Here is a 27466-nt window from a genome sequence, read left to right as displayed (position 1 = left end):
CTCATTGACTTCAGTTTTGTTTGACTCCTTGATGCCATGATTGGTTACCTGTGACCTTAGCATCAAAGGCAGTCACTCTCCCCTCATGTCTGGAGATCAGATGTTTAAACATGTTTGGATCAAGGCTACACTGAGGTAAGGAGCTGAGTGGCCCTGGCAGAATCCACACTCAGCATCAGAGAGCAGATTATTACTAGTCAGGTTCAGCTTGATTGCACTATCCAAGATCCCTCTGAACATTTTGCTGATGATTGAGGATACAGTTAGTGGGCAATAATAGGCCAGATTGGATTTGCTTGGCTCTGTATACATAATCCATACTTGGGCAATTTTCCAACTTATTTGGGGTAACATATTAGAAATCCAGCCCCCATTTAAATGTAAGATTCAGGATGCTTCTGGAGAATGACAAGCAATAATCCAATGTCTTCTAATGGGGCAAGAACAGAACTGAGCTGCATTGACAAAATTGAAAGGTTGACAGGGACAGTTGTACTTGAAGTTTGGGTTATCTTCAAAGAGGAGATTGTTTGGATCAGTGAAGGTATATATTCTCAAATGAGGAAGGAGGGCCAACAAATCTAGAACTCCCTGGATGTCAGAGCAGGTATCTTGTTTCTTGATATCATGGAGAATGTGTTAAATTGGTTGAAGTCTGGCATTTACAATGCTGGGGACCACAGGTGGATATGGTAGATGATTTATGGAGTTCTGCATATGGATGAAGATGGGATAGTGTAGGGGGATAGGCTTAGATTAGTTCACAGGCCAGCGCAACATCAGGGGCCGAAGGGCCTGTTCTGCGTTGTGTTCTTCTATGTTCTATTTGGTTGATGATAGATGCAATTCTCCAGCCTTGTATTCTGCACTGTACACAGGGTTCCCTTATCATTGAGTATGGGGATAGTTGTAGATCCTCTTCCTCTAGTGAGTTGTTTAATTGCCTTCCCACCATTCTCAATTGGATGCAGGGTTGCAGAGCTCTGATTTGATATCTTGGTTGTGAGATTGCATAGCCTCGTCTACCCTGCTATTTCCGCTGCAAGTCAAGATAAATTCACTGTAGTTTTATCAGACCACAGGGCTGCCATCTCCTTGCAGGGAAAGAGTGGTGTTGTAACCTGAGGGTCACCATAGCTCAGGTGAGGAGAAAGCTTGAGAAGGACATGGTTATTGCAGCCAGTGTGGCAATAGAACTCATTCTGTTGGCATCTCTCTGCATTCCAACAAGAAATGCAGTCAACTCAGCAAGTAGTCCTATCTTTTAGCTACACAAGGCTTTCATGTCATTTTTAGATGTGCTGCTCCTGGTATGAACTCTTGCACTCTTCATTGAAGCAGAGTTGGAACCCCAGCTTGATGGTAATGGTAGAATAAAAGATAGGGCAGGCCATGAGGTTACAGTTTGTGGTTGGATACAATTCTGCTGCCACTGATGGCTCACAGTGCCACATGGGTGCTTAGTTGTGAGTTGTTAGAACTGTTCAAAATCTATCCCACCATGTTTGTACTAACAATCAACGTTATGGTAGGTACACTCAATGTGGAAATAGGAATCCTCTCTAAAAGGGCAATGTGGTGATCACTCTTAGTAACACTGTCACAGATAAATGCATCTGCAACAGGTAGATTGAGGACGATATCAACTATATTTGTCCTTTTTAATGGTTTCCTCACCAACTGCCAGAGACCCAGTCTAGCAGCTATGTCATTCAGGGCCCAGCCAGTTCAGCAAGCAGTGGTGACGCCAAGCCACTGTTGATGATGGACATTGAAGTGTCCTACCCAGAGTACATTCTGTGCATTTGCCACCCTTTGTGCTTTTTCCAAGTGATGTCTATCCAGGTCTAATTTACCAGCTAAAGAAGCAGAAAGTGGCAATCAGCTGGAGGTTTTCCTGTCCATGTTTTACCTCATGCCATGAGACTTAATAGGGTCTGATGTCAGTGTTGCAGATGTCCACAGCTACTCTGCCCTAACTGCACAGCACTAAAGCCCTTCATAAACTCCATGCTCAATATACATATGACGTCTGACACATGCTTGGCACGCTGAAAGACCGAGTCAGCATTTTGTCTGCTTCAAGTTCAGTCCTGGGCATTCGTATCTCTCACTCTGTACCTCACAATTGAGCAAAGTCCTCATAAGACAAATTGCATTTGCTGTTGCTCTGTGAAGTTTGCAGGACTTCCCACTGGACAGTGGGAAGACTGTCAGCAGATCAGAAAGTAACTTCTTTTACTGTCTTCCCAAAATATCTAAACACAAGTCTTTGATCCCAAGATCACTTGGAGAACAGCTATGTACAACATTATATTGTTAAAACTTTTCTAGCACTTTGGGAGGCTTGGTGTTTACTGATTGTAGATTACGGATGGAGACTGCTGTTAATGCCTTCAAGCGTAAATATACGCTGTTTCAATAAAACAATCTGAGTTTCATTCTTTGGCCTTTAACAAGCAAAACTTCATCCATTCCTGTCAGCCAAGCTCCAGCACATGTTACATAACCCATTTCATTTAGATTTAAAGATACAGTCCTGAATTATGACAATCCAATTAACCAAAAGATACAATCATAAAACATCATAATCCATAAACATCATAATTGTAATGTAGCGAATATTCTCTTTTCTTCACTATAATTTTACTGAAGCAACATTTTTTTAACCACATCACTGTTTTAATTCGCAATATATATTTAAATAACATCTAGAAAGTCAGTGATTTTTTAACATGCAATCTTCCTGATAAGAAATGATTATTATATCATAGGCTGAAAATAATTTAAGGTTTTTATGTTCTTGAGCTATTCTACAGTAGGAAATGTAAAACAATATTTCCACAAATGGTTTTTATTATTACAACATTCTTTGAATGTTCTTTCAACTGTGAAGCCAGGAGAGTATCCGTAAATATTGAATTTAATGATTTTCTTAGTTTGAATGTATGAGATAATGAGTTCAAAAGCAGCCAACTTGTTCTTTCAATGAATTATTGATGTATAAAGGATTACATGAATGCAGGCAGAGCAGTTTTGGAAAAGTTTCTGTGTAAGATTATCTAAGTAGTATCCCTGAGGCAATATTAAATCAACCTGAATTTGCCTATACTGAGCTTGAAATTTGGTTCAATACTTGATTATGGATTCATTTTAACCAGAGACAGAATTAATGTAATCAGTCTCGGAGCAAAATGCTGCCCTAGTCAATAATCTTGTGGCAACATTATGTGTCAAATTTGTTTCTTGTGTTATCCTTTAAGGGAGAGATTTTTATCTCATCACCATGGAGATTTGAATCTAGGCTGTCGATGTGATGGGTCAATGTTCAAACCACTGCTTCACTAAGATCCTTACACTATCATTTCTATCTGCTTGTAGATGCATTGAGTTTTATGAGCCTTATGCCTAAATGCCACTTCATTTTGCTTGCAGTTGGAAATTTAATCATCTGTGTTGGTTTGCACTCTGTAGTACTAGTGATTGAAAGAGTTTCATTCATTCTGGGCTTGCCAAATTCTGGTGAATTACATTCATCCTGCCTCTGTCAAATCCACTGTCACATTTGACCTTCATCTAGATGAGATCAAGGCCTCTTTTCTGATTATGACAGATTATGGGCTAATGACACTTTTTCCGAACTCGATAAAGTGCCATACACACTGAAGGCAGCCATCCATGAAAACATAAAACATCATATTTTCTGTTAAGTTTTATTTTGGGATGAATGTTATTCATCACATTGCACTGTACATGTATGAATACTATAGACTGCAAGGCATATTGGAACTACTGTGATCTTTTAATTCCATTTGGATTTATTTTAAGTAGATGAGAGCAGATGTTGGAATGCTGAAGTTTAAATAACAGCTTGGTAATTGTTTCAGAATGCTTTTTGTTAATGACCTGCTTAACTCGATTTTAGTACTTTTCTTCAACATATTAGATGTCACCTGGCTACCTCGGAGATATAATGTTCACCAATAATATACTTAATCTTTTATTGCTATTATCACTATGAATAATCATGTCTATTTTGTCAAGAAAAACATGATTATTGTTTAAAATCAAGAATGGAAGCCATATTCAAGATATTGCCAAACAACAGAAAAGAAGTCAGAGTGAAGTTATCTGCTTTTACCTTGTGACAGGCCAAATGACTGAATTTCCTATCATGCAATTGAGGCTTATGTTGAGACAGATACTATTATATTAATCCCTCTGAGTTGTCCATGACAGACATCTACGTTTCTATTCAACTTTTCTTCATTCCTCTCCTGTAAGTATTAACAGATTCGCAGAGGCTGATAGCCTGTCCACTTCATTCAAGTGACTAACATTGATGTACAACCCCAGACAGTGAGCGTCAGAAACCAATTCAACTTTAGTGGGTAACGCTGTCAAGTGCATTTCAACCTTACCCAATGTCTGAATGCATTTTGGCCACTTACTGAGTAAACGTTGATTCCATCTCTCTAGGCTAAATGAATTTGATCCAAATTCTTGAAGTGACAAGACAAAAACAGAAATAGTCCATTCAGCCCCCTTAGCGCATTCTGTTGGCATTCAATAAAACCAAGCCAAATCTATGACATAACCTTAAAGGCTTATTTTCAAATTATGAATAACACAAGTTCACAATAACCTACCAGATTTAAAATTGTTTGCGTTACTACCTGCAGGAGAGAGATTTAAACTTGTATCACACTTTGTGTATGATGATGTTACTTTGATTTCGTTTCTGAATGGTCTGTCACTATTTTTTTAGAAAATGCTCCCTGATCCTAGACTCCTCAAGCATGTTGTTCGGAAGAATGAAAAGGGATAACAAAAAATAAAGGGGATAGTTATCAAACAGTTATAGGAGCAGACAGGCCTGCAGCAGTGTGTTCATGAGCCATGAAAATGGCAAGGAGGCATGTACATGATGGACTGAGAATCATAGAATCCCTACAATGTGGAAAGAAGCCATTTGGCACATTACATCTGTACTGATTCTCCTAAGAACATCCCATCTAGACCTCGCCCCCTACATTATCCCCACAACCCCACATTTACCATGGCTAACCCTTTTAGCCTACACATCCCTAGATGATATGGGACAATTTTTAGCATGGCAATATTCCTAAGTGGCATATCTTTGGGCTGTTAGGAAGAAACTGGAACATCCAGCAAAAACTCACCGGACATAGGAAAAAAAAAACAACTTCTTGGCCTCTTTCTTTGCTGCCTCCCCACTATAATTTGGAAAGTATCTGCTCCTGAACTTTGTTAAAGTCTGATTTCATAACCTTACAACGAAATCCATTTGCTACAATCTTATCTATTCACTTAAGCTGCCAATATCATTTTATTATTTTAAGCTGCCATCTACTTTGCTTACAGTGCTGTATGTCTCTTTCTATCCACGACAACTATAACTCACTTTCTATTCCATCTTCACAGTTGTTCAGAAATACAGTGAAAACTGAAATACAGTGAATCCTGATACATAATCCTTTAGAGGAAACCATTGGTTACATCCTGCCAATTAAATTGCCTCCCAAAAATCCCTAATTTCTGTTTCCTCCGTCCAGCCAAACTCCTAACCAGGTTAATTTACCTTCAGCTCCATGACCTTGTTGTTGCGAGGATTTCCCAAAATTCCGTTTTATTGGTCTTACCTCTTTGTAAGTGATTGTCATTATCGCTTACCAATTTTCTACCCTTTCCTCATCTTCTGGCCTTTTAGGGTTTCAGATGCTCAGCAATGCAATATTGCCAAGATGATTTCTTATTTCTAGATGAGCTTTTAAATCCTAACAATGCCTTCCTAATTCATTATCAAATAAAGCAATTTTGTGGTGCCATAAATCAGTTGCAGTTCTCAGGAGAGATGCATTTTGGGTCATTGGACTTCTGCCTAATCATTCTAAATCCCTACAGAAGAATTTTCTAATTTTATTTTGTTTATTTTTATGTCTGCCTCACACATTTACCCTATATCACAAATATTATACATTTCCTTGAGCTCATTTTTAACATAGGTTTTGCTGCTGATACCAGTCAACTATCAGCACTTTTTAAAATTTTTATGGAGGGTCCATGCTATCTGTCTCATTCAGGTTACCAAATGTTCTTTTTCTGACTTAAAAGTTCTTTGAGGGATAAATCCAAAATAATCTTAGAAGACTAACTACATGGGCATGAGGGGAAATGGTATCGTTATTGTACACCTTTTTGTGTTTGATCTGGCATCATGGAGTATTTTGGACGTTCTTGTTGCTGCCCTTTAGTATGTTTGTGGTAGTTTTGAACAATCATGTCTGTTCCCCAGAGCATTGTGCATCATCCATTTAGGCTTACAATAATATGAGAAATGGAATGTGCGAAACAGGACAGGAATGATAAGTGAATCTTTTGTGAGACATAACTGAAACGAGCAAGCACTTTTTATTGCAGGGACCTCAGTGACCAGCTGACATGTCCAGATTCACTTTGTTACGTGAAACATAGTCATAGAGCCATACAGCACAGAAAGAGACCATTTAGTCCTACTCATCCATGCTGACCAAATTTCCCAAAGTAAACTATTCCCATTTGCCTGTGCTTGGCCCATATCCCTCTAAACATTTTCTACTCGTGTATCTGTCCAAATGTCTTTTAAATATTGTAGCTGTACCTACACCCACCACTTCATACCCCATATGAGCCATCCTCTGTGTGAAAAAGATGGTCCTCAGGTCCCTTTTAAATCTTTTCTCCTTTCCCCATAAAATTATGCTTTCTAGTTTCAACTCTTTACTCTCTGGAAAAGACCTTTCCTATTCACCTTAGTTATCCCCTTCATGATTTCATAAACCTTTTATGAGGTCACCCCTCACCCTCCTACGCTTCAGTGAAAAACATCCCAGCCTATCCAGCCTCTCCTTATAACTCAAACCTTCCAGTGCCATGAACATCCTTGTAAGTCTTTTCTGCACCCTGTCCAATTTAATAATATCCTTCCTACAGCAGGACAGCCAGAACTGTACCCAACACCCCAAAAGTGGCTTCACCAACATCCTGTACAAATGCAACATGACTTCCCAACTTCAGTACTCAGTGGTCTGGGTAGTGAAGGCAAGCATGCCAAAAGCTTTCTTCACCACTCTATCGATTTATGATGCCACTTTCAAGAATGAATATACCTCAATGGCTTGGTCTCTCTGCTCAACAACTCTACCTAGGGCCCTACCATTTTATATGTATAAGTCCTGTTCTTGTCTGTCTTACCAAAATACAACACCTTGAATTTATCTAAATTAAACTCCATTTTGCACTCCTCGATCCACTGGCCCAGTTAATCAAGATCCCGTTATACTCTTAAATAACCTTCCTCACTGTCCACTACACCACCAATCTTAGTGTCATCTACAAACTTTCTAACCATGCTTCCTATATTGTTATCTAAATTGTTGGACCCAGTACCAATCCCAATGAAACATCACTGGTCACAGACCTCCACTCTGAGAAATAACTCTCTACTTCCACTCTCCGTCTCCTAACATCATGTCAATTTTGTATCCAATTGGCAAGCTATCCCTGGGTCTAACTTTACTGACCAATCTACCACATGGAATCTTGTCAAAGGCCTTGCTAAAGTCCCTCAGATGTCAACATTTTCACATTTATGTATTGAAGAGAACTGTTAGTTAGTTTGATTATTAAGTGGGAATATATGGTTAGTTTTACGAAAAAGAATGACCCCTTTTGGATATAAGTTGGACAGAAACTATATAGTAACATTTTTCCACATCTGTGGCGGCAGACTTGAGGGTTGTACTGGGATGTAATTTTCGTATGTTAGCACTCGTGCATTCCAATCTCTGGGCAATCTTGAAGGATGCAGGTTATCACCAATTGTCAACCAGAGGCTAATGAGGCAGCATTAATTATTGGCTATTTTGGTAGAGATAGTATGCTACGTCAACGCTACAGCAGCTCACTGAAGAATCTGCGCTGTAGGAGCTTGCTCAATGTAAGCCTAATGCTGAAATGGGTACAAAAAGGGTCAGCAGTAAGAATGAGCTCTTACGTGGTTGGATGCATGGATTGAAGTAGAGAGCTTTGCCTCAGCAAATAGTGGTCTGTGACTTAAGGTTGGCGTGTTCCGGTCTAGGGCTGTCCACGTCACAGAAGCGACAAGTGGACCTTTCAATGAGGTCCATTTGCACATTAATTGGCTTGACTATGGGAGAAAAGCAGACCGAAAAGAAGATCCAGACTCTTGTGGTGAAGCATTGCAGATAGTTTACAGTTACAACAGAACATAGAAGATGAAACTTTCTGTAAAGGAGGCAAGGGTGGGGGTGCGAGGAGCAGGATGGTGCGGGGGTTGTGGGGGTAGGTGAGCAGTGTAAATGTAGATACTGCTTCTGTTTCCTAAACTTTACAGATCAACAGTGCCTTAAAAGGTTGCTCCTCTAGTTACAGTTACTTACCAACATCTCGATAATGAACTCCGGCCACAGTGTGTAGATGGTCACCCAGTTCTCAGGGCTGTAAAAGGCGACAGTCTATGCTATTGGCTCAGTTTGGCATTAACTGGGGACATTCATAAACTTTCTCAATCAAAGCTGTATGACCCCTATGGAGGATTCTTTTGAGTTTTGGTTTATGTTTCTTGTTTATGCAGGTGGCCCGGTGGTTCAGTGGCTAGCACTGCTGCCCCACAGCTCCAGGGACCTGAGTTCAATTCCAGCCTCGGTCAACTATCTGCGTGAAGTTTGCACATTTTCCCCATATCTCAGTGTGTTTCTGTCTAGTGCTCTGTTTCCTCCCACAGTCCAAAGATGTGAAGGCTGGGTGGATTGATCATGCTAAATTGCCCATAGTGTTCAGCGATATGTAGATTGGGTGCATTAGCCATGGGAAATGCAGGTTTAGGGAGACTGGTCTGGGTGGGATGCTCCTCAGAGTGGACTTATTGGGCTGAATGGCTCATTTCCATAATGTGAGGTTTTATGATTCTATGAGTTGTCAGCAGACAGATCTCTATACTAAACTGCAAGGACACCATGTCTTTTTTTAAAGATGGTCTTAAGTTTCAGATAGTGGTTTGAGACAACATCCCACTACTGTCCACCAATCTTGATTCAACTATTGGCTAATGCTTGCTCTAACAAAAAATGATTGCTTAGCTCAGTGCTTCCAAACTCATTGTCTTCCCCAATCACACACCCACAACGTATGCTTATCTATATCACATTTCTATCTGCTGTGGCATCTCGGACACTCATGAACAAACTATGCATGTGAGTCTGGGAGGGAAACGTATACCATCAGCTTGGAAGTAACAGATTATTCATTCTAAGAAAGCATCAGTGCAGTTAACAGCCAATGAATCGAACAATCAACTTTGGCCATTAGTGACACTGTTTATGAATAACCCCCATGGCTCAGCTATGGTGACCTGACCATGATCACTGTTATTGTCCATCCTCTGTCAAGGACTGACATTAATCTCAATGTTTTTAGTGACCTGCTCAAATTTGCTGTGCTCCTCAGCCTGTGACATTTGTTATGTATGAGATCCTTTAGCCTTGAGTTGTGGGCTCTGCCCTGGTGAATGGTTCACCTGTGTTGTTTGATACTACATCCTGCAAATGTCTGTCATCCTCTGAGCAGTATATTTGCTCATCTGTTCCTCCTGCTGTTCCTCTAGCATTGGTCTCTTGGTGTCAGGAGAACAATTGCTCTTGAATGTGACGCCCCTGGTTCCTTTTCACTTCACAGCTCTGCAATTGTTTAATTGCCAAAACCTACAAATAACATTAAATATGCTATAGTGGTGAGGTTGTAGACTTGCTCATCGAGCCGATGTGTTTGGTTACAAATGTTTTGTCACCCTGCTACATAACATCGTCAGGCTTTACCTTCAATGGTGAAGTGTTGGTGTTCAGTCCCAGTCATTAATTATATGCCTCAATTTGTTGGGGTGTTTGGTACCACTTCCAGTTTACTCGATGTTTGCTGTATCAATTCCACAAGTATGCCATTCCTTAAAATTGCACCTCCTGTCAGATGAATGTTCATATTATTCCTTTTCCAGGGCATGTCCTCTTAAATATTAAGCGCTTCACCAGCATCTCAGAATCACAGAACTGTTATAGTAGAGCTGGAGGCCATTGGGCCCAGAATATCTGAAGCAACTCTCCAAATGAACATTATGACCTTATGCTAACCTCCAGTCTTTTCCACATTGTTTCTGGTTTAAATAATCTCCTAAATCACTCTTGAATGCCTCAGTCGAGGCTGCCTCCTCCTTACTTCTGGGCAGTGTGTTCCAGACTCAAAACAAAATTCTCACATCACATTTGCTGAATTTGAAAATTGCATTTAAATGTGCCTCCTCCTACTCTCGATCTTTGTTTTCAAGCGGGAACATTTACTCCCTATCAACTCTAGCCAGAGCTTGCATGATTTTGAAATCTTCTGTCAGATCTCCTATTAGCTGCATTCTCTCCAATAAGAACAGTACTAAGGCTGCCTGCCTATCCTCACAACTGAAGTTTCTCATCCCAGAACCATGCTTGTAAATCTATTCTGCATTTTCTCAAATGCATTCATATCCTACCTATAGTGTAGTGCCTAGTACTACACAGAATACTCCAGCTGAAGACTAATATGTCTGTGTGAGTACAGCTTTTGTACTTTATACCTTTATTAATAAACTTCAGCATGCAAGATATTACATTATCTGCTCTCTTGACCTGTCCTGCCACTTTCTACCTGCCCTGCCACCTTCAATGATCTATGCACATATACATCCAGATGCCATTGCTCCTGCGTTCCCTTAAGGTTTGTGTCCCTTATTTTGTTCTGTCTGCCCATGTTGTTCCCAACAATACAAATGAATTCGCAGTTTTCACAGAACTTCATCTCCTCCTGCCTGCCCACCCGAACAAATTCACTATCTTGGAGACGATTCAGAAGAGATTTATGAGGGTGTTGCCAGGAATGGAAGGTTTGAGTTATGGGGAGAGGCTGGGTAGGGTTAGGACTTTTTCACTGGACTGTAGGAGGTGGAGGAGTGACCTTTTAGACGATTATAAAATCATGAGGGGTACAGATAAGGTCAAAAGCAATGGTCTTTTTCCTAGGGTGGGGGATTTCAAGAGTAGAGGGCATATTTTTAAAGTGAAAGGAGAAAGATTTTAAAAAGACAGTAGGGGCAATCTTTTTTAGACAGAGGGTGGTTCGTCTGTGGAATGAACTTTCAGAGGAAGTGGTGGATGTGGATACGGTTATAATGCTTTAAACACATTTAAATAAATACAAGAATAAGAAATGTTTGGAGGGATATTGAACAAGCGCAGATAGGTGGGACTGGTTTAATTTGGGATTACAGTCGCCATGGAGTGGTTGGACCAAAGGGTCTGTTTCTCTGCTGTATAACTCTATCTCCTTTTGGAGTTCTACACTGTCATCATCTTCCATTGCATCAGGACAGAAATGTGGGCTATTCTACCTTTGCTTGGCCCTTGCTCCCAGGCAATGTGCTGTCTCTTTTTTTTCCCCTGTAATTTGGATGAGACCATTTTCATGACTGATTGATCATGCAAACATTAGCAGCTGAGTTGGACATCACACAAAAGAACACTTCACACTTTCACTGTCACACTGACATCTAACCTCTCCTACAGGTGGCTGTACTGCCAACACTTTCTTCCCACGTTACATGGCCTGGGGTACCACAAGCACAAAATTGCTGGGATCTAATGACTTGCTCAATTATAAAGATGGTAATGAATTTGGCTGCCTCCTGCAGGATTTTCTTTCCTGACTCACCCCTGATCCTTGTGGATTCAGGACTGAGAAATGATCTCAACTTGCACTTCCATCCTGCTCATTATGTTCTCAATGTAGAGGGAAGTTTCTTTTAACGTGGAGAATTAATATTAGTAAGTTATCCTGCACCCCAGCGATATGCCTTTTAGCCACCATTCGTTTGATAGATTTGGATGCATGGATAATCTTTTATTTACGACAATGAAACAATTTGTCATGATTTGTTGTGATTAGAAAGGTATTATTCATGGTAATTGAACCAGACTTTGATTTCCTGGTTTAGCTTTGACAAAGAGTTGAATGAAGTGTATGAGCTACCATTATTTCCAAGCTCATCTAGTCTGTAATCTGAAAGTTCAATATCCCTTACTTCTTTATGATTGAACTTTAATTTAAGTTCAGGGATGCTTCCAGTTTCCCTTTTGTACGAATCAATAAATAAGTTACCACTCGTACAGGAGACAGATTATACATTATTGTATTAGCTGCAGTGTTGATATATTATTAAATTTGAAATTACTTTCAGCACGCTTTTGAGATTTTCAATTTCTTCAATGAAATTCTAAATCAATACATTTGTTTTTCACAGAAATATCTGGCTCTTCAGAAGAGATTCCCCTTGTTCGCTGGAGGCAGCAGTGGCTAGAAAATGGAACCTTGCTTTTTCATGTTCACCACCAGAATATTGCCCACCGTTTACCAGGGCTCATCCCAACCATCTATTCTCAAACAGATTCTGCTGAGGAAGAACTCCGAATCCTCCATATTTCTGTGATGGTCAGTTCCACTCTTTTAACTATTCTAAATCATTTTCACCCCACCCTTTTAAAACAATAAGTAACACTTAACAATTTACATTCATGTGATATTAAGCTGAGGCGAATGTTGTTTGCACTGTGAGATGTGTTTTCATAATCGTCTTGGTATTGCAAGGATGATGTTTGGATAAATCATGTTGCAAGGGTTATCGATGGTCACGTACTTAATTCATACAAACTACCTGAAATTTGGCAGCTCTGGAAGTCTTTACGGTTTAAAGAGATATAGATAAAGGGTAGAACTGAGAGGTTAAACTTAAGCATCTAGTGTTACTGAAAACCTTCTACTAATCAGTGATTGTATAATTATCAATGTGTTCTTGTCCTTTTAACAACGGAAAGTACTGAGTCATCTCTGTTGATGTGCTGAACTATGTCCTCACATATATGGGGGTAGATCTTTAAATACTTCCATTAAGCGTTCTTTCATGATACTGATTGATATGGAAAAGACATCAAGTTCTGTCAAAAGAACAGATGTTCTGACCTTTCTGGAAAAGGGTAATGGATCACCCCAATTTTTGCTAATCAAACATCAGTATGGACAATCTATTGGGGACTGTATTCCCCATTTTTTTAATCTGGAGCAATTGTATTCCCTGGTCTGAATGATGGCCAGTCAAGTACTTACATTTAACAAATGTTTGCGTAACTGCTAAGTGAAAATCATAATTATTTACATAACTGTAGCAACTGAAAAAATTGATAAATGATAGACATGTGACCTGATGCTTATTAAAACTTTAGATTGGCACAGTGTTTGAATTTATCAATCTTATACAAGAGCAGTGATAATATAGCCTTTGCATGTATCTCTCATTGAACTGACTGTGGTGTGAATACCTAAACCAAATACGTTAAGATTTGGCACAGATTGAATTCAGATTCTGCTAGCAAGTTTGTCTTGGATGGGTTAAGGGAATTTGCTTGAGCAGTTAATGCCTCTTTTTTTTCTTTTTAAACTTCTCTATCACCTTAAGAATAGTGAACAACAGAAAACACAATTGCATTTTTGATGTAAAACTATGACTGACTGTAAATTTGTCGGCAGAAATGTTGCAACTTTGAATAATACAATTAAGTTTGCCATAAAATCCCAGAGGTAAATCTTATGGAAGAGCATTGCTTTGGAGTTGAGGCCTGTACATTTTCAAATCCCAGTGGAACGACAGGTTTTTTTAAAATTTTACTTTATAACTTTATTTTTCTGCGACATGTGAAACTTTTTTTCATGAACTATTCTGAACTATTATTAAATTTAAAATAGTTAGGTGCTCTTGCATTTGCTGCTTTGCCAGTTTATCTGCTGTAAGTCCTCAACCTGAATTAATGTTAATGCCTTAAATGGAAACAAAATGTTCTGATATTGAGGTGAAAGTTAAATTGAGGATTGCTTTGAGCCTATTTTGCTGAAGACGAGGGCTGTTTTTTTGCCTAGTTACAGGTACATGCTTGTCTAGCCTCCCCTTATAAAGAAACTGTTGGCTCCAGAAAGACCCTGATTTAGCAAGTAAGAACTATTTACTTTCCAACTGAGTTTATAAAACCACATTCATTCACAATGAGTAAATTCATTGCTTATTTCCAAAAAGATACCAGGAAATATTTGGACAAGACTACGGAGTATTCGTAAAAGCTTGCAAAAGATACTTTAAGTTAACATTTGATCTTAATTAGCCCACAGGAGGAATATCTCACCTAGACACATTTTGAAGAAGTCTCGAGGATCTGGCAAAAATCATTACAATGCTGCTGTGTTGAAAAGCAGAACATAATGTGTGACAGTATTAAATTATGTTCACACACATTCTGGAAGTGATGGTGGTTATTTTACTTTCGCCACTCGGAATTAATTCGGCAGTGAAGATTACACTCAGTGAGCTCATCCATTGATTTTAATAGGGTGAAGGCTGAACAAGTTCTGTCAGAGCAGCAATATACTCTGTCACATTACTGTCCAGACAAAGGTGAAAATTGCAACAGCGACTCTGGTAATTTAGAGGGGTGTGTGTGTGTGTGTGTGTGTGTGTGTGTGTGTGTGTGTGTGTGTGTGTGTGTGTGTGTGTGTGTGTGTGTGTGTACGCGTGCTCGTTAGGTGAAGTTAGAAGACAATATCAACTTGGAAATAAAAGGAATGATAGATTGATATGCAGTGTGCAAGAAAGGTCAGAAGTGGTATAGGAAAGAATGGAATTGTTTTTTGAACTGCTATTAGACATTGTTGTCATATGATATTGTAATACTCAAGACATTGACATCACATATAAAGAGCTCATGCTACCAGTTTATTGTTTGTAAATTGAGAAAAGTCAAATCTGAGAGGCATATATTTCTTAAGCTGATTGCTATATTCACATTCTACTTGAAATTCCAACCACCGAAGATGCTGTCATTCAAAGCTGACTTTTGCTTTAATGAAGTAAATTGAAGTGTTAGAAGTCTACCAATGAATGGCATTGCAAGTTTTTGATTTAAGACAGTCATGATCACTTTTGGAATGAAAATCTCGTGGTTCAAACATGCCCTCAGAATTGTCTGCCTCTTGATGAACAATCACACGCTTGATGCAACATTGACATGAACTAAAGGTCTATCAAATTCCTCATGAATGAAGGTATTGGTTTAGTCTGTAAAAACAAAATGAAAGAAATGTGGATGCTGTAAATCAGAAACAAAAACAGAAATTGGTTGTAAAACTCAGCAGGCCTGGCAGCATCCATGGAGAGAAATCAAATTTAAAATTTCGCTTTGAGTGACCCTCTCTCAGCCCTTCTTTTCCAGTAATTTCAGTTTTGGTTTAATCTGTGTCAGCTTTCCTGTGTTTCAGCTGAATAGATACTCCTTAACAGTGAACCTTAACCTTGCCAAGTTACTTTATCATTAGGCTAAGCTCAATTCATTTCATGCACATGTCTTTGATCATAGGCGACTAGGTAATGAACAGGAAGTGATGGGAATGAGAGCTCAGTGTTTATCTTATTGGAGCATCTTACGTCTATTTTGTTGACACTTCAACTGAATGTGATAATATGGAAAATAACTGGAACTCTGCACCCAAATCCCACTTTCTGTCCTCACAAACATCATTTCCTCATACAGCTGCAGATGAACTAAATGCAGAGATAGTAGGAACTGCCAATGCTGGATAATCTGAGATAACGCTATGTGAAGCTGGATGAACACAGCAGACCGAGCAGGAAAGTTGATGTTTTGGGTCGAGAAGAAGGGTCTTGACCTGAAACATCAACTTTCCTGCTCCTCTAATGCTGCTTGGCCTGCTTCACACAGTATTAACTAAATGCGAAAGCTGCATTCCATTATGACACGTTGATGACCGGGAAGCCGGAGGACTGGGCAGCTTTTAAAGAGCAACAGAAGATATCTAAAAAGGCAATACGCAGAGAAAAAATGAGGTACAAAGGAATACTGGCCAAAAATATAAAGGAGGATAGTAAAAGCTTTTTTAGGTATGTGAAAAGAAAAAAAAATGATTCAGACTAAAATCGGACCGTTGAAGACAGAAATGAGTGAATTTATTATGGGGAACAAGGAAATGGCAGAAAAGTTGAATAGGTACTTTGGATCGATCTTCACTAGGGAAGACGCAAGCAATCTCCCAGATGTAATAGTGGTTGAAGGACCAAGGGTAATGGATGAACTGAAGGGTATTTATATTAGGCAGGAAATGGTGTTGGATAGACTGTTAGGTCTGAAGGCTGATAAGTCTCTGGGACCTGATGGTCTGCATCCCAGGGTACTTAAGGAGGTGGCTCTAAAAATCGTGGATACATTGGGAATCATTTTCGAATGTTCTGCAGATTCAGGATCATTTCCTGTGGATGGAGGTTGGTGGATGTTGTCCCACTTTTCAAGAAAGGAAGGAAAGTGAAAACAGGGAATTACAGATTAGTTAGCCTGACGTCAGTGGTTGGAAAGATGCTGGAGTCAATTATAAAAGATGAAATTATGACTCATTTGGGCAGCAATAATAGGATAGGTCAGAGTCAGCATGGATTTACGAAGGGGAAATCATGCTTGACTAACCTTCTGGAATTTTTTGAGGATGTAACTTTGAAGATGGACAAGGGAGAACCAGTGAATGTAGTGTACCTGGACTTTCAGAAAGCCTTTGATAAAGTCCCACATAGGAGATTGGTGGGCAAAATTAGGGCACATGGTACTGGGGGCAAAATACTGACTTGGATTGAAAATTGGCTGGTTGACAGGAAGCAAAGAGTAGTGATAAATGGGTCATTTTTGGAAAGGGAGGCAGTGACCGGTGGGGTACCACAAGGTTAGGTACTGGGACCGCAGCTGTTTACAATATACATTAATGATATAGATGAAGGTATTAAAAGTAATATTAGCAAATTTGCTGGTGAAGCAAAGCTGGGTGGCAGTATGAAATGTGAGGAGGATGTTATGAGAATACAGAGTGACTTGGACAGGCTAGGTGAGTGGACAGATGCATGGCAGATGCAGTTTAATGTGGATAAATATATGGTTATCCACTTTGGTGGCACGAAAATGAAGGCAGATTACTATCTAAATGGAGTCAAGTTAGATAAAGGGGAAGTACAACGAGATCTAGGTGTTCTTGTACATCAGTCAATGAAAGCAAGCATGCAGGTACAGCAGGCAGTGAAGAAAGCTAATGGCATGCTGGCTTTCATAACAAGAGGAATTGAGTATAGGAGCAAAGAGGTCCTTCTGCAGCTGTACAGGGCCCTGGTGAGACTGCACCTGGCGTATTATGTGCTGTTTTGGTCTCCACATTTGAGGAAGGACATTCTTGCTAGTGAGGGAGTGCAGCGTAGGCTCACGAGGTCAATTCCCAGAATGGCGGGACTATCATATGTTGAAAGATTGGAGTGACTGGGCTTGTATACACTTGAGTTTAGAAGGATGAGAGGGGATCTGATTGAGATGTATAAGATTATTAAGGGATTGGACACTCTGGAGGCAGGAAACATGTTTCCGCTGATGGGGGAGTCCAGAACCAGAGGACACAGTTTTAAAAATAAGGGGTAGGCCATTTAGAACAGAGTTGAGGAAAAACGTCTTCACCCAGAGAGTGGTGGATATATGGAATACTCTGCCCCAGAAGGCAGTGGAGGCCAAGTCTCTGGATACTTTCAAGAAAGAGATGGATAGATCTCTTACGGATAGTGGAATCAAGGGTTCTGGAGTTAACGCAGGAACAGGATATTGATTGTGGATGATCAGCCATGATCATAATGAATGGTGGTGCCGGCTTGAAGGGCTGAATGGCCTACTCCTGCACCTATTGTCTATCGTCTATAATGTTCAATCCCCCTACTACCTCCTTTCAATTTTGTCATCCCTTGGGGATCAACCTTCCTGAATATCATCCACCTGTCATTATCCCCTGGATCAAGTGATATGAAGAATGGGAAGTCACTAACAAAATTCTTTTGACAAACTCCGTTCAACAAAAGGCAGTTTCTGAACTACCTCTGCAACAATGGTCCTTGATAATCATGTTCAGGATGAACCAGGGCTTCTGCACAGCCAACTTAGATCAGAATAATTTCAATGAAAGGTGCCAATGTTTTCCAAAGTGCAGCATTAAAGTGTAGAAATGTTCCTTACGTGGATCGGAGATGTGCCATGATTAAGCAGTGAGACTGGTACATGTTGGATGCCAAGATCCATGGAAATGGAGTGGAATGGTTACTGCACAGGCAGTTGTTGTCCATTACCCTGTCTGAGTCAATACCAGTGAACACAATGATTACAGCCTGTGCTGTTATTGCAGTCTACTTCTTTATTTATTTCCTAGTTGGCTTAATGCTACAGCATCAAACACATCAGTTTAAAAACAAAGATTACAAAGTGTGGAGCTAGATGAACACAGCAGGCCAAGCAGCATCTCGGGAGCACAAAAGCTGACGTTCGAAGGGTCTAGGGCCGAAACGTCTGCTTTTGTGCTCCTGAGATGCTGCTTGACCTGCTGTGTTCATCCAGCTTCATACTTTGTTATCTTGGATTCTCCAGCATCTGCAGTTCCCATTATCTCTGAGTTTAAAAATAAAGCTGCCTCAGACTCACGGCTGAGACTTATGTATTACCCGCACAGAGGGTCAGCTGGCCAGGCTTCAGTCTCTCAGCTGAGTCTGTCCTTCCTCACTGAACTCTGAGCTTTTATGATGGTTGCTCCTAGGCTACACTACTAAATGCTTTTAAACACTTATTTTCAGATATTTTCTCATGAATATTCCAGAAACACTTGTCCAGGACCCTTGTAACCCTAAGATCTTCCATCCAAGGGCTGTTGAGACAAGTTACATCTGTTTAATTGTCTTCTTTTCTGCCTTGATAGTCACAAAGGTTGAGCAACCTTTATCACCAGATTCCTGCTTAATGAATAGTGCCTGGTTCTGTCTTGCACAGTAAGCTATTTTCCTTTGATGTTGGCAACATCTTCCCCATCATCCTTGCAAAGGCTTCACTGTTAACCACTATAGAAATTAAAATGCAGCAATATGTGTACAGAGACTACCCTGCAATGTTGACACCAGAGGTCTAAGATGAAAATCTGGAGACACAAACAGTAAGCTGGAGTAACAAGGGTACTGCTGTGTGTTTCATGTTGGGAATTCTCAGTATCTAGCAGTATGAGAGAAGAGGTAGTAATGAGTATGATCATATAAAAATAGGCCTCTTGCTGCCATCTCGTAAGAATCCATCTTACGATCCAACACTTGGTTGCAAACTGAGTCTTTTCGATCCCAACATCAAGAAGAGCCTGCTGGACATCTCACTGATTTTCTCATTGGATCTCACTGTTCAGGGGCTGCGAAGATTTTGTCTAATGCTTTTGGTATCAATAACTGTGATCCTTTCTTGTAAGATCATTGTAGAAAATCATATGGTTCATTCACATAATTCCAGGAAATCTGCAATCCTCACCTGGTCAGTGAATTCATAGACTCACTGCAATATTTCAAACTAAAATGCCGCCTGAAATGATGTACAGAGCCGCTCAAGCATCTAGAAGTAAATTCAGGGAGACTTGGATTTAAATAGCACTTTATTGGCCACCAGATGTCCCAAACTGCCTTAAGACCAATTAAGGACTAACAAATTGTATGTGTTATTGTACTTTGGAAACACGGAGGTTAATTTGCACATAGCAAACTCCCAGAAACGTGAATGTAAGAATGACTAATTGTGATGCTGATTGAGAGAGAACTATTAGCCAAGACAGCTTTTACAGATGCACCATAGAAAGCATTTTATCTGGGTGCAGCATGGTCAGGTATGAAAACTGCTCTGCCCAGGACTGTAACAAAGTACAGAAAATGGCGAATATAGCCCGGACCATCACACAAGCCAACCTTCCATCCATTAACTCCAACTGGACCTCTCAATGCCTCAGAAAGGTAGCCAACATCGACAAAGACCCACCCCAGTTGTAATCCCTTCCAACCTCTTCCATCATGCAGAAGGTACAAAAGCTTAAACATACATACCAACAGATGCAAGAACAGCGTACTCCCTGCTGTTAGTAGACTTCTGAATGGGCCTCCCAAATTTGAAATTGAAAGTAGATCTTGCTTCTTGTGCACCTTCTTTGCAGCTATAACTTCGCACTCCTCATTCTGTTCAGTCACCCTACGATCTTTGTATGTTATGATCTGCCTTTACAGCATGCAAAATGAAACTTAGGGGCATGTGACAATAATAAATCAAATCCAATCAAAGCCAGGGATCACTCTTTTTTGTGTGTGTGCGAAATAGCGCCATGGTATCTTTCTGCATCCACCATTCAAAAGGCAGCATTTCTGACAGAGTGGCATACTGGAATGTCAACATTGATGTTTGTGCTGAAATCTTTGGATTGGGACTCGAACATAGGATCTTGTGACTTAAAGGCAAGGGTGCTCCCAACTGATGCTCAGCTGCCATTTGGGCAATGAATCACCACCTGAATTTCAATAGTAATGCCAGATGGGCGATCAATGTTGCCCCTGCCAGGGATACCTGCATGGAAAACAAAAAACAGAATCTTTGAATTACCAAGTTTTCCTCCTTTATATGCAAGCATTAACAACACTGCTTTTGTTTTTGGTTGCAGTCAGCAGGCTGTATATTGGCGCAGCAATTCTACTGTCCTGGATAGCTCATTACTACGCCAATGAGTGGATTTACTCATTTAGCCTGAAAAAAGATGTCCTTAATTGAATTGAGCTCTTTTCACATGGTGACTGACTTACCTTTCCAATCAGCCTTAGCTGAATATAGTTTCCTTGAATTTATTTAACATGTGGCTTGAGGCTGTAACTTATGAGGGGGGAAAAGAAATGAGACATGTTAATATCTCTCTGACTGATTATTCAGTCTTTTATTTGGAAATCTGCAGAAGCTGGAATTCCCCAAAGAAAATCTCTTCAAATGAGAACTTTTGGATGAATAAAACATTTGTAACTGCTGTATTATACTTTTTCCTGATTTTAGGTAGTAACTAATGATTAATGTGTCACTACACAATACTCCTGCAGTAATGGCACAAAGCAGGAAAGGGTAGTGACTGAGTCGATAGAGATATTGTAATGCCATGCAAATATGAAGTCAAACAGGTGAAACACTGCTATCTTTGAGTCAAAGAAAACTGCATTAAATACTTCTTTCTAAGACAAAAAAAGAAAATGGTATTAGTTAAGGGAAACCATTAATTATTGCCAAAACATTTTGTGCGAAATAAACATTTTTAGCTGAAAAAAATAGCCTTATTTACTTTCACTTCTAATTAAGATAATCGTCATATAATCTCTGTGTCAGACTGAAAGAAAATTAATTATAACATTTCAAACACATCAGTATCTTGAATACACCACCATTCTATTTTATATTAAATGTAATTTCTTCACTGCCTGTGTGCTAACATTGTTAGAGAAACAGGTTATAACCTGCAAGCAGTAAAGAAAGAGAGAGAATTAAACCAACAATTTTCACAACCACTAGATGTCTTAAATGTTTGATAGGGCATAGATATGCTTTTTGAGTTGTAGCCTTTGTTGTAATGAAGAAAATCTAGTAAGAAATTTGCGCTCAATAGACCCCGACAAATAGCATACGTGTGTACAAATCAAGAACAAGAGCAGGCTATTCAATATCTCTAGCCTGCTATGCTATTCAATGAGATCATAGCTGATCTGATTGTGAGGTCAACTCTACCCTTCTGCCTCAGCGCAGGATAACCATTGACACACTTTCAAAATATTCATGACACAGTTGTATTTTGGGTGAAATCTGTCATGCTGCTCAGCCGCCTGCCACGTGTGTGCAACTCATCGTGTGGCAAGTTTGCTGCTACTATCCTCTTGGTATTTTGTTACCTACAGGGCTGTTTGGTCTTGTAAAGAAAAACATGCTCACATATTAAGCAAGAAGTAGTTGATGGCACGGTGGCTCAATGGTTAGCACTACTGCCTTCACAGAACCATGGAGCCTGGTTTAACTCCAGCTTTGCATGACTATCTGGTCTGCATGGATTTTGCACGTTCGCCCTGTGTCTTAATGGGTTTCCATTGGGTTCTCTGGTTTCCTCCCACAGCCCAAAGATGTGCAGGCTAGGTGGATTGGCAATGGGAAATAAGGATTACAGGGATCGGATGTAGAGTAGGATGTGGGTCTGGGTAGGATTGGCACAGGTTTGATGAGCTGCATGGACTCTATCTGCACTGTTGGGATTCTATGAATCTAAACCAGAGGTTAATTGATCTGATGGACATTGTTACAGCAATTCTTTGAGGGAAATCTGGATGTTACATCCTCTTCCTTCAAGATCCTCAGTTGGTTCACCATTGAGTAACACTTTCAGATCATTCCACAACAGTCACTGCCTCCCAAACTCTTTAAGGAACGTTCCAATTTCTGAGCATTCTAAATCCTGTGACAACAAACTGTCTTCCTTCTTTCTCAGTTGAGCAAAAGATTTTGTTTTTTTAAAAAAAAATTCACAATGTGAAAGTGACCAGATAACTCATTTTATGAAGCTGGTTAAGAGACGAATATTGTTCAGGAAACGAGAGGCAAATTTCTTCTTTGATATTGTGCATTGGAATCTTTTATATCCACCTAAGCAGACAATGGGACCACAGCTTAAAATCACTCCTGAAATCGGTGCTGATTTTGAATGTTCAAATCCTGGACTGGGACTTGAACCTTTAGATTCAGAGGCATGTATGCTACAATCAAGCCACAGCTGAGAGAAGCTGCTAGGCTAATTTGGTGATTAAGAAGTTGCTTTTAAGCTATTGGTTAAATAAATGAATATGTTACTGTTGTGAAGAGAGAAATAAAACATGTCAGCATTAGTATTATTAAGTGATTTTTGCTTTTGGCTAACGTAAGAAATGCCATACAGATAAGCATAGTTAGCTTTTTGATGTGGTTTCTTTTAATGTTTTACTTATTTAATATTATTATTTTAAAATTAATTTAGAACCTTCATCACGAGAAAATTACCTTCTGCGTTGTTGGTTTCTTTAAGTGAGAAGAATTTTAAGGGAATGTGTTGCTACTTGGGAGAAAAGAAGTATCATTTGCTGTTTTCTGAGCATCATCTTACACATGCTTTAATGATTGTCACTTATTACTGATGATTTTAATGATTTATAATGAATTAACCTCTTTTCAGCATTCTCAATTAGTCATAACAAAAGTCTAAGTTCGCTTCTTAACACATTGCAATGTGGTTTTGCCAATTAAAATGTAAGTAACTGTTATTCTTATTGCAGTGCGGAGCCAAGTTTTAAAAAAAAGAGCAATTTTAGTATTTGATAATAGCAAGAAAGATACTAAAGACAAAATGTAGGAAAATCACTGTCTATGTCTTTCAGAAACCCTCTCATGCAAACATCTGTTTATCTTATTACCTTCAACTACTAAATATTTAATATGTATTGATGGGAACTATTAAATACCAATAGATTCTTCCTTTTTACTTGCTCAAAGCTATACTGATAAGCAAGCCAAACCAAAATCAGAGGTTTCTGTGACGCAATGACAATGTTCCTCCCCTGGTCCAATAAGTCCAAGTCCCTCTTAAGGATACAATTACCATGAAGGTATATTATAACACATTCAGACAGGTTGATTTGAAAATGGTATTCATAAGATTTAACATGATAGTGCTACATATTACAGACATACGATCAGATTTGAACTGTATAACTGCAGTTGCATGAAACTTTAGTTAGGCCACATTTAAAGTATTGTGTGAAGTTCTGGTCGCCATACAATAGGAAAGGATGTAGAGGGTTTAGGGAGAGTGCAAAAGAGGTTTACCAGGATGCTGCCCGAATTGGAGTGTATTAGCTGTAAGGAAAGGCTAGACAAACTTGAATTGTTTTTGCTAGAACATTGGAGGCTGAGGGGTGATCGAATAGAGATCTATAAAATTATGACAGGGTGTGCAATCAGTGTATTTTTCCCAGGTTGAAAATGTCAGATATGGGGGGTGCGGGGGATTGGTTTAAGGTGAGAAAGTTAAGTTGAAAGGAAACATGCATGTCTAGATTTTTAAGCAGAGGGTGGTAAGTGCCTGGAATGCGCTGACATGGAAGGTGGTAGAAGCAGATATAGTAGCAACATTTAAGCTGGTTTTGGACAGACACATGACCAGGCAGGGAAAAGACAGATACGGACTGTATTAGGATTAGTGTAGAATGGTATAGTGATCGGCATGGACTTGGAGGCCTGTGCTGTGCTGTTGTATGCTCCTTGTTAACATACTTCATACCTCCCCCATCCTGGAAAACCAAAATAATTTTCAATGTGATTACAACATGAATCTTGCCTTGTTTTAATAACTCCTGAAGTATCGCTCTTCAATTTCTATGGACAAGCACTTCTTGTTGTAAAGCAATCCGTTGAACTGTTGACTCGCATCCACCCATTTTACTTCAGTAGTTTATTTTTATAATCTAATATCACATTTAAACTTGCAGTATCAAGGTTCAAGCTCTTCTGCAATGCTGTTTGTCAGGTAAGTGTGGGCGCAAGAAGAAACCTATCAATGTAACATGCAATAGACTCATCTCCTTCATGACTGACCCTCATCTAGAATTTTCTTTAAAGTTCTCACGAAACACTTTGCCATATCCATCCCTTGTGTCAGTTCAAGTATTTCCAGAGCTAAGGCTCTTTTATCTATTCTTTATTTGTTTCAACTCCCATTCCTAAAGTACAGTCTTTTCCATTTCTTCCAACGAAACAGGCAAAGAATCTGGCTGCACTTGCCACTAAAAATGACTAATTACATTCCTTTTGGCATGGGAATCTGAGTGCAGACTGCTCTAAACTTAATTTATTCAATATGCTATTTGTTCTTAGCACTTCGCCAATAGTCACATATTTCAGTAGAGTGTTTTTATTTTAAATTCAATAAAATTTTTCTTATCAACCTGTTCAGGGATGTTATTACACACCCCTGGAGCAGGTGGGACTTGAGTCTGGTGCCATGGTCCAGGGGTAGGGACATCATCACTGGGCCATAAGAGGACCATCAGCAGGGTTCTTTTTTAGTTTAACCTATTTTTCTGGTCAACCTGTTCAGAGATGTTACACACCTCTAGAGCAGATGGGACTTGAACCCACTCCTCACATTTCAGGTGTAGGGACATTACCACTTTGCCCTAAGAGGACCTTCACTGGAGTGTTTTATTCTAATAGATCATAGCACACGTCTGGACTAGTTTACGTCCATAAACAGTTTGATTGCCCATTAAGCTTCTCAACTGGTTTTTCATTGACAAGTGATAGTAAGAACTGCAGACGCTGGAGAATCTGAGATGACAAGGTGTAGAGCTGGATGAACACAGCAGGCCAAGGAGCATCAGAGGAGCAGGAAGGCTGACGTTTTGGACCTAGGCCCAAAACATCAGCCTTCCTACTCCTCTGCTGCTTGGCCTGCAGCGTTCATCCAGGTCTACACCTTGTTATTTCTTTGTCAAGTCTTCCTTCTGTGAGGCTCTGACCCGTTTGATGAGGATTCTGTTAACATTCTCCATGGTTGGAGTGTTGATTCATCCTTATTCTTAATTTAGTTTAATGTCCAACCTTATTTATTTATAAACTCACCAAGTCTGATTTCCACTTTTGAACTCTTTATCCTTTTAGCTATCAGTAATTTTTCAAAGCCGCAAACCATTCCCACATGAACCTGTCTGTATGCTTTAAGAAAATACCTCTAACTTTTAAAATTTTGTTGGCCAGCTGATATGTTTTGGAGCATTTTGTCAATCACAGCCTGATTTCACCTCATTCCATGCTCCCCGTATAATGTCATTGGGCTTTTCTCATTAAAGATTTGCTTAACCATGAATGGATTTCACTGGCTACTACTTCAGTGCTAATGAAATCATTTACCCATTGCTATCTTTCATAGAATTATTACTCTTTTTGCTGATTTTATCATCAAAATGTGCATAAAGAGAAGTTCCCTGTTCTTTGATCTTGCTTCAGCCTTGCTGAATCCATGCAATGCTTAAACCAGTTCAGTCCACTCCACTCCACTCCACATAGTATGGATACATACCTACTATTTAGAGCTCCACAACTGAATGAATCTGCTGCTCAGATGCAATACTCTAACACCCTGACTTTTGCACGCAGACTGAGAGTACCAGATGCATTACTGCCTTGGTATGTTAAGTTTTTGGAAGACTGGACAGGATTATGTAAAGGGAAGAAGGTAAGCGTGTCATTGGTCAATGGAAAGAACTGCATGAAGACCGAACAGGCGTAAAGCTAAACCCTTCAATTGTTAAATCTTTGGAGAGGGTGCAGAAGAGTCTTATGATAATGCTGCGTGGATTAGAGGATATGAGTTACAAGGAAAGGCTGGACAAGCTAGGGTTGTGTTCACTGGGGCAGTGGAAGATAAGGGAGACCTAATAGAAGTTTACAAAATTATGACAGGCGTAGGCAAGGTTGACTGAATCTTGTACCCAGAGTTAAAATGTCTAGTCATAGAGAGCATACATTTAAGGTCAGAGGGGAAAGTTCGAAAGCGATGTGAGGGACAAAAAAGTATTTTTACATAGATAGTGGTAGGTGCCTGGAACGCATTGCCCAGGGTAGTGGTGGAGGCAGATACGATAGGGATATTTAAGGGGCTTTTAGATAAGTACATGAACAAGCAAGGAATGGAAGAATATGGACACATACAGCTAAAAGGGATTCGTGTAATTTGGTGTCATATTCCACATGACATCATGGGCCAAAGGACCTGTTCCTGTGCTGTACTGTTTGATGTTCTATAATTTTAGAAAGAACAGGACAGTGTAAGTGAGAAAGGAGAGGACAAGCGATATCAATGAAGGAAATACGTGTTGGAGGAAGTATTTCAGTGTGCAGGAGAGGAGTTTGGACAAACTGAAAGTTAAAACTATAGTTGTCGCATTAGTAGAATTGCATTCCACACTCCCCAGTGCTTGGGAGGGAAATAGAAGAGGAAACATACACAGAAGAATAGGTGTACAATTTTTGTTTTTATGGCATCTCATTAAATTACATTAATTGCAACTTGGTTAGAATAAAAACAACACAAAGGATGTTGCTAGGAAAGGAATAATTGCTTTTCTTGATTGCCCTGGAGAAGGTTGGGGTGACGGCCTTCTTGAACTGCAGCAGTCTTTATGGTGTAGGTGAAACCCTCAGTGCTGTTGGGAAGTGAGTTCCTGTTTGACGCAAACTACTGAAGGAATAGCAGTACTGTTCTGAGCCAGGAAGGATTCTGCCTGATAAGAGGAAATGAAAAATGTGAAATACAAGTTGAAAAGTTCATTAAAGCAAAGTATTGCGGA

At 39.6% G+C, this 27466-nt stretch overlaps 1 protein-coding gene across 1 annotated transcript in view; it reads left to right on the top strand.

Annotated features, from left to right (window-relative positions):
• The window catches only part of astn1 (astrotactin 1), a 1971124-nt gene that overhangs the window by 412460 nt on the left and 1531198 nt on the right, over nt 1-27466 (top strand). The window contains exon 2 of the mRNA XM_048538653.2: nt 12401-12588. Within this exon, the coding sequence (XP_048394610.1) occupies nt 12401-12588 (188 nt within the window). The remainder of the gene's footprint in view (nt 1-12400; nt 12589-27466) is intronic.

Source organism: Stegostoma tigrinum, chromosome 8, assembly GCF_030684315.1.
Source record: "Stegostoma tigrinum isolate sSteTig4 chromosome 8, sSteTig4.hap1, whole genome shotgun sequence".
Taxonomy (NCBI): Eukaryota; Metazoa; Chordata; class Chondrichthyes; order Orectolobiformes; family Stegostomatidae; genus Stegostoma; species Stegostoma tigrinum.
The sequence above is the reverse complement of the archived record's forward strand: the minus strand, read 5'-3'. Positions and strand labels throughout refer to the sequence as shown.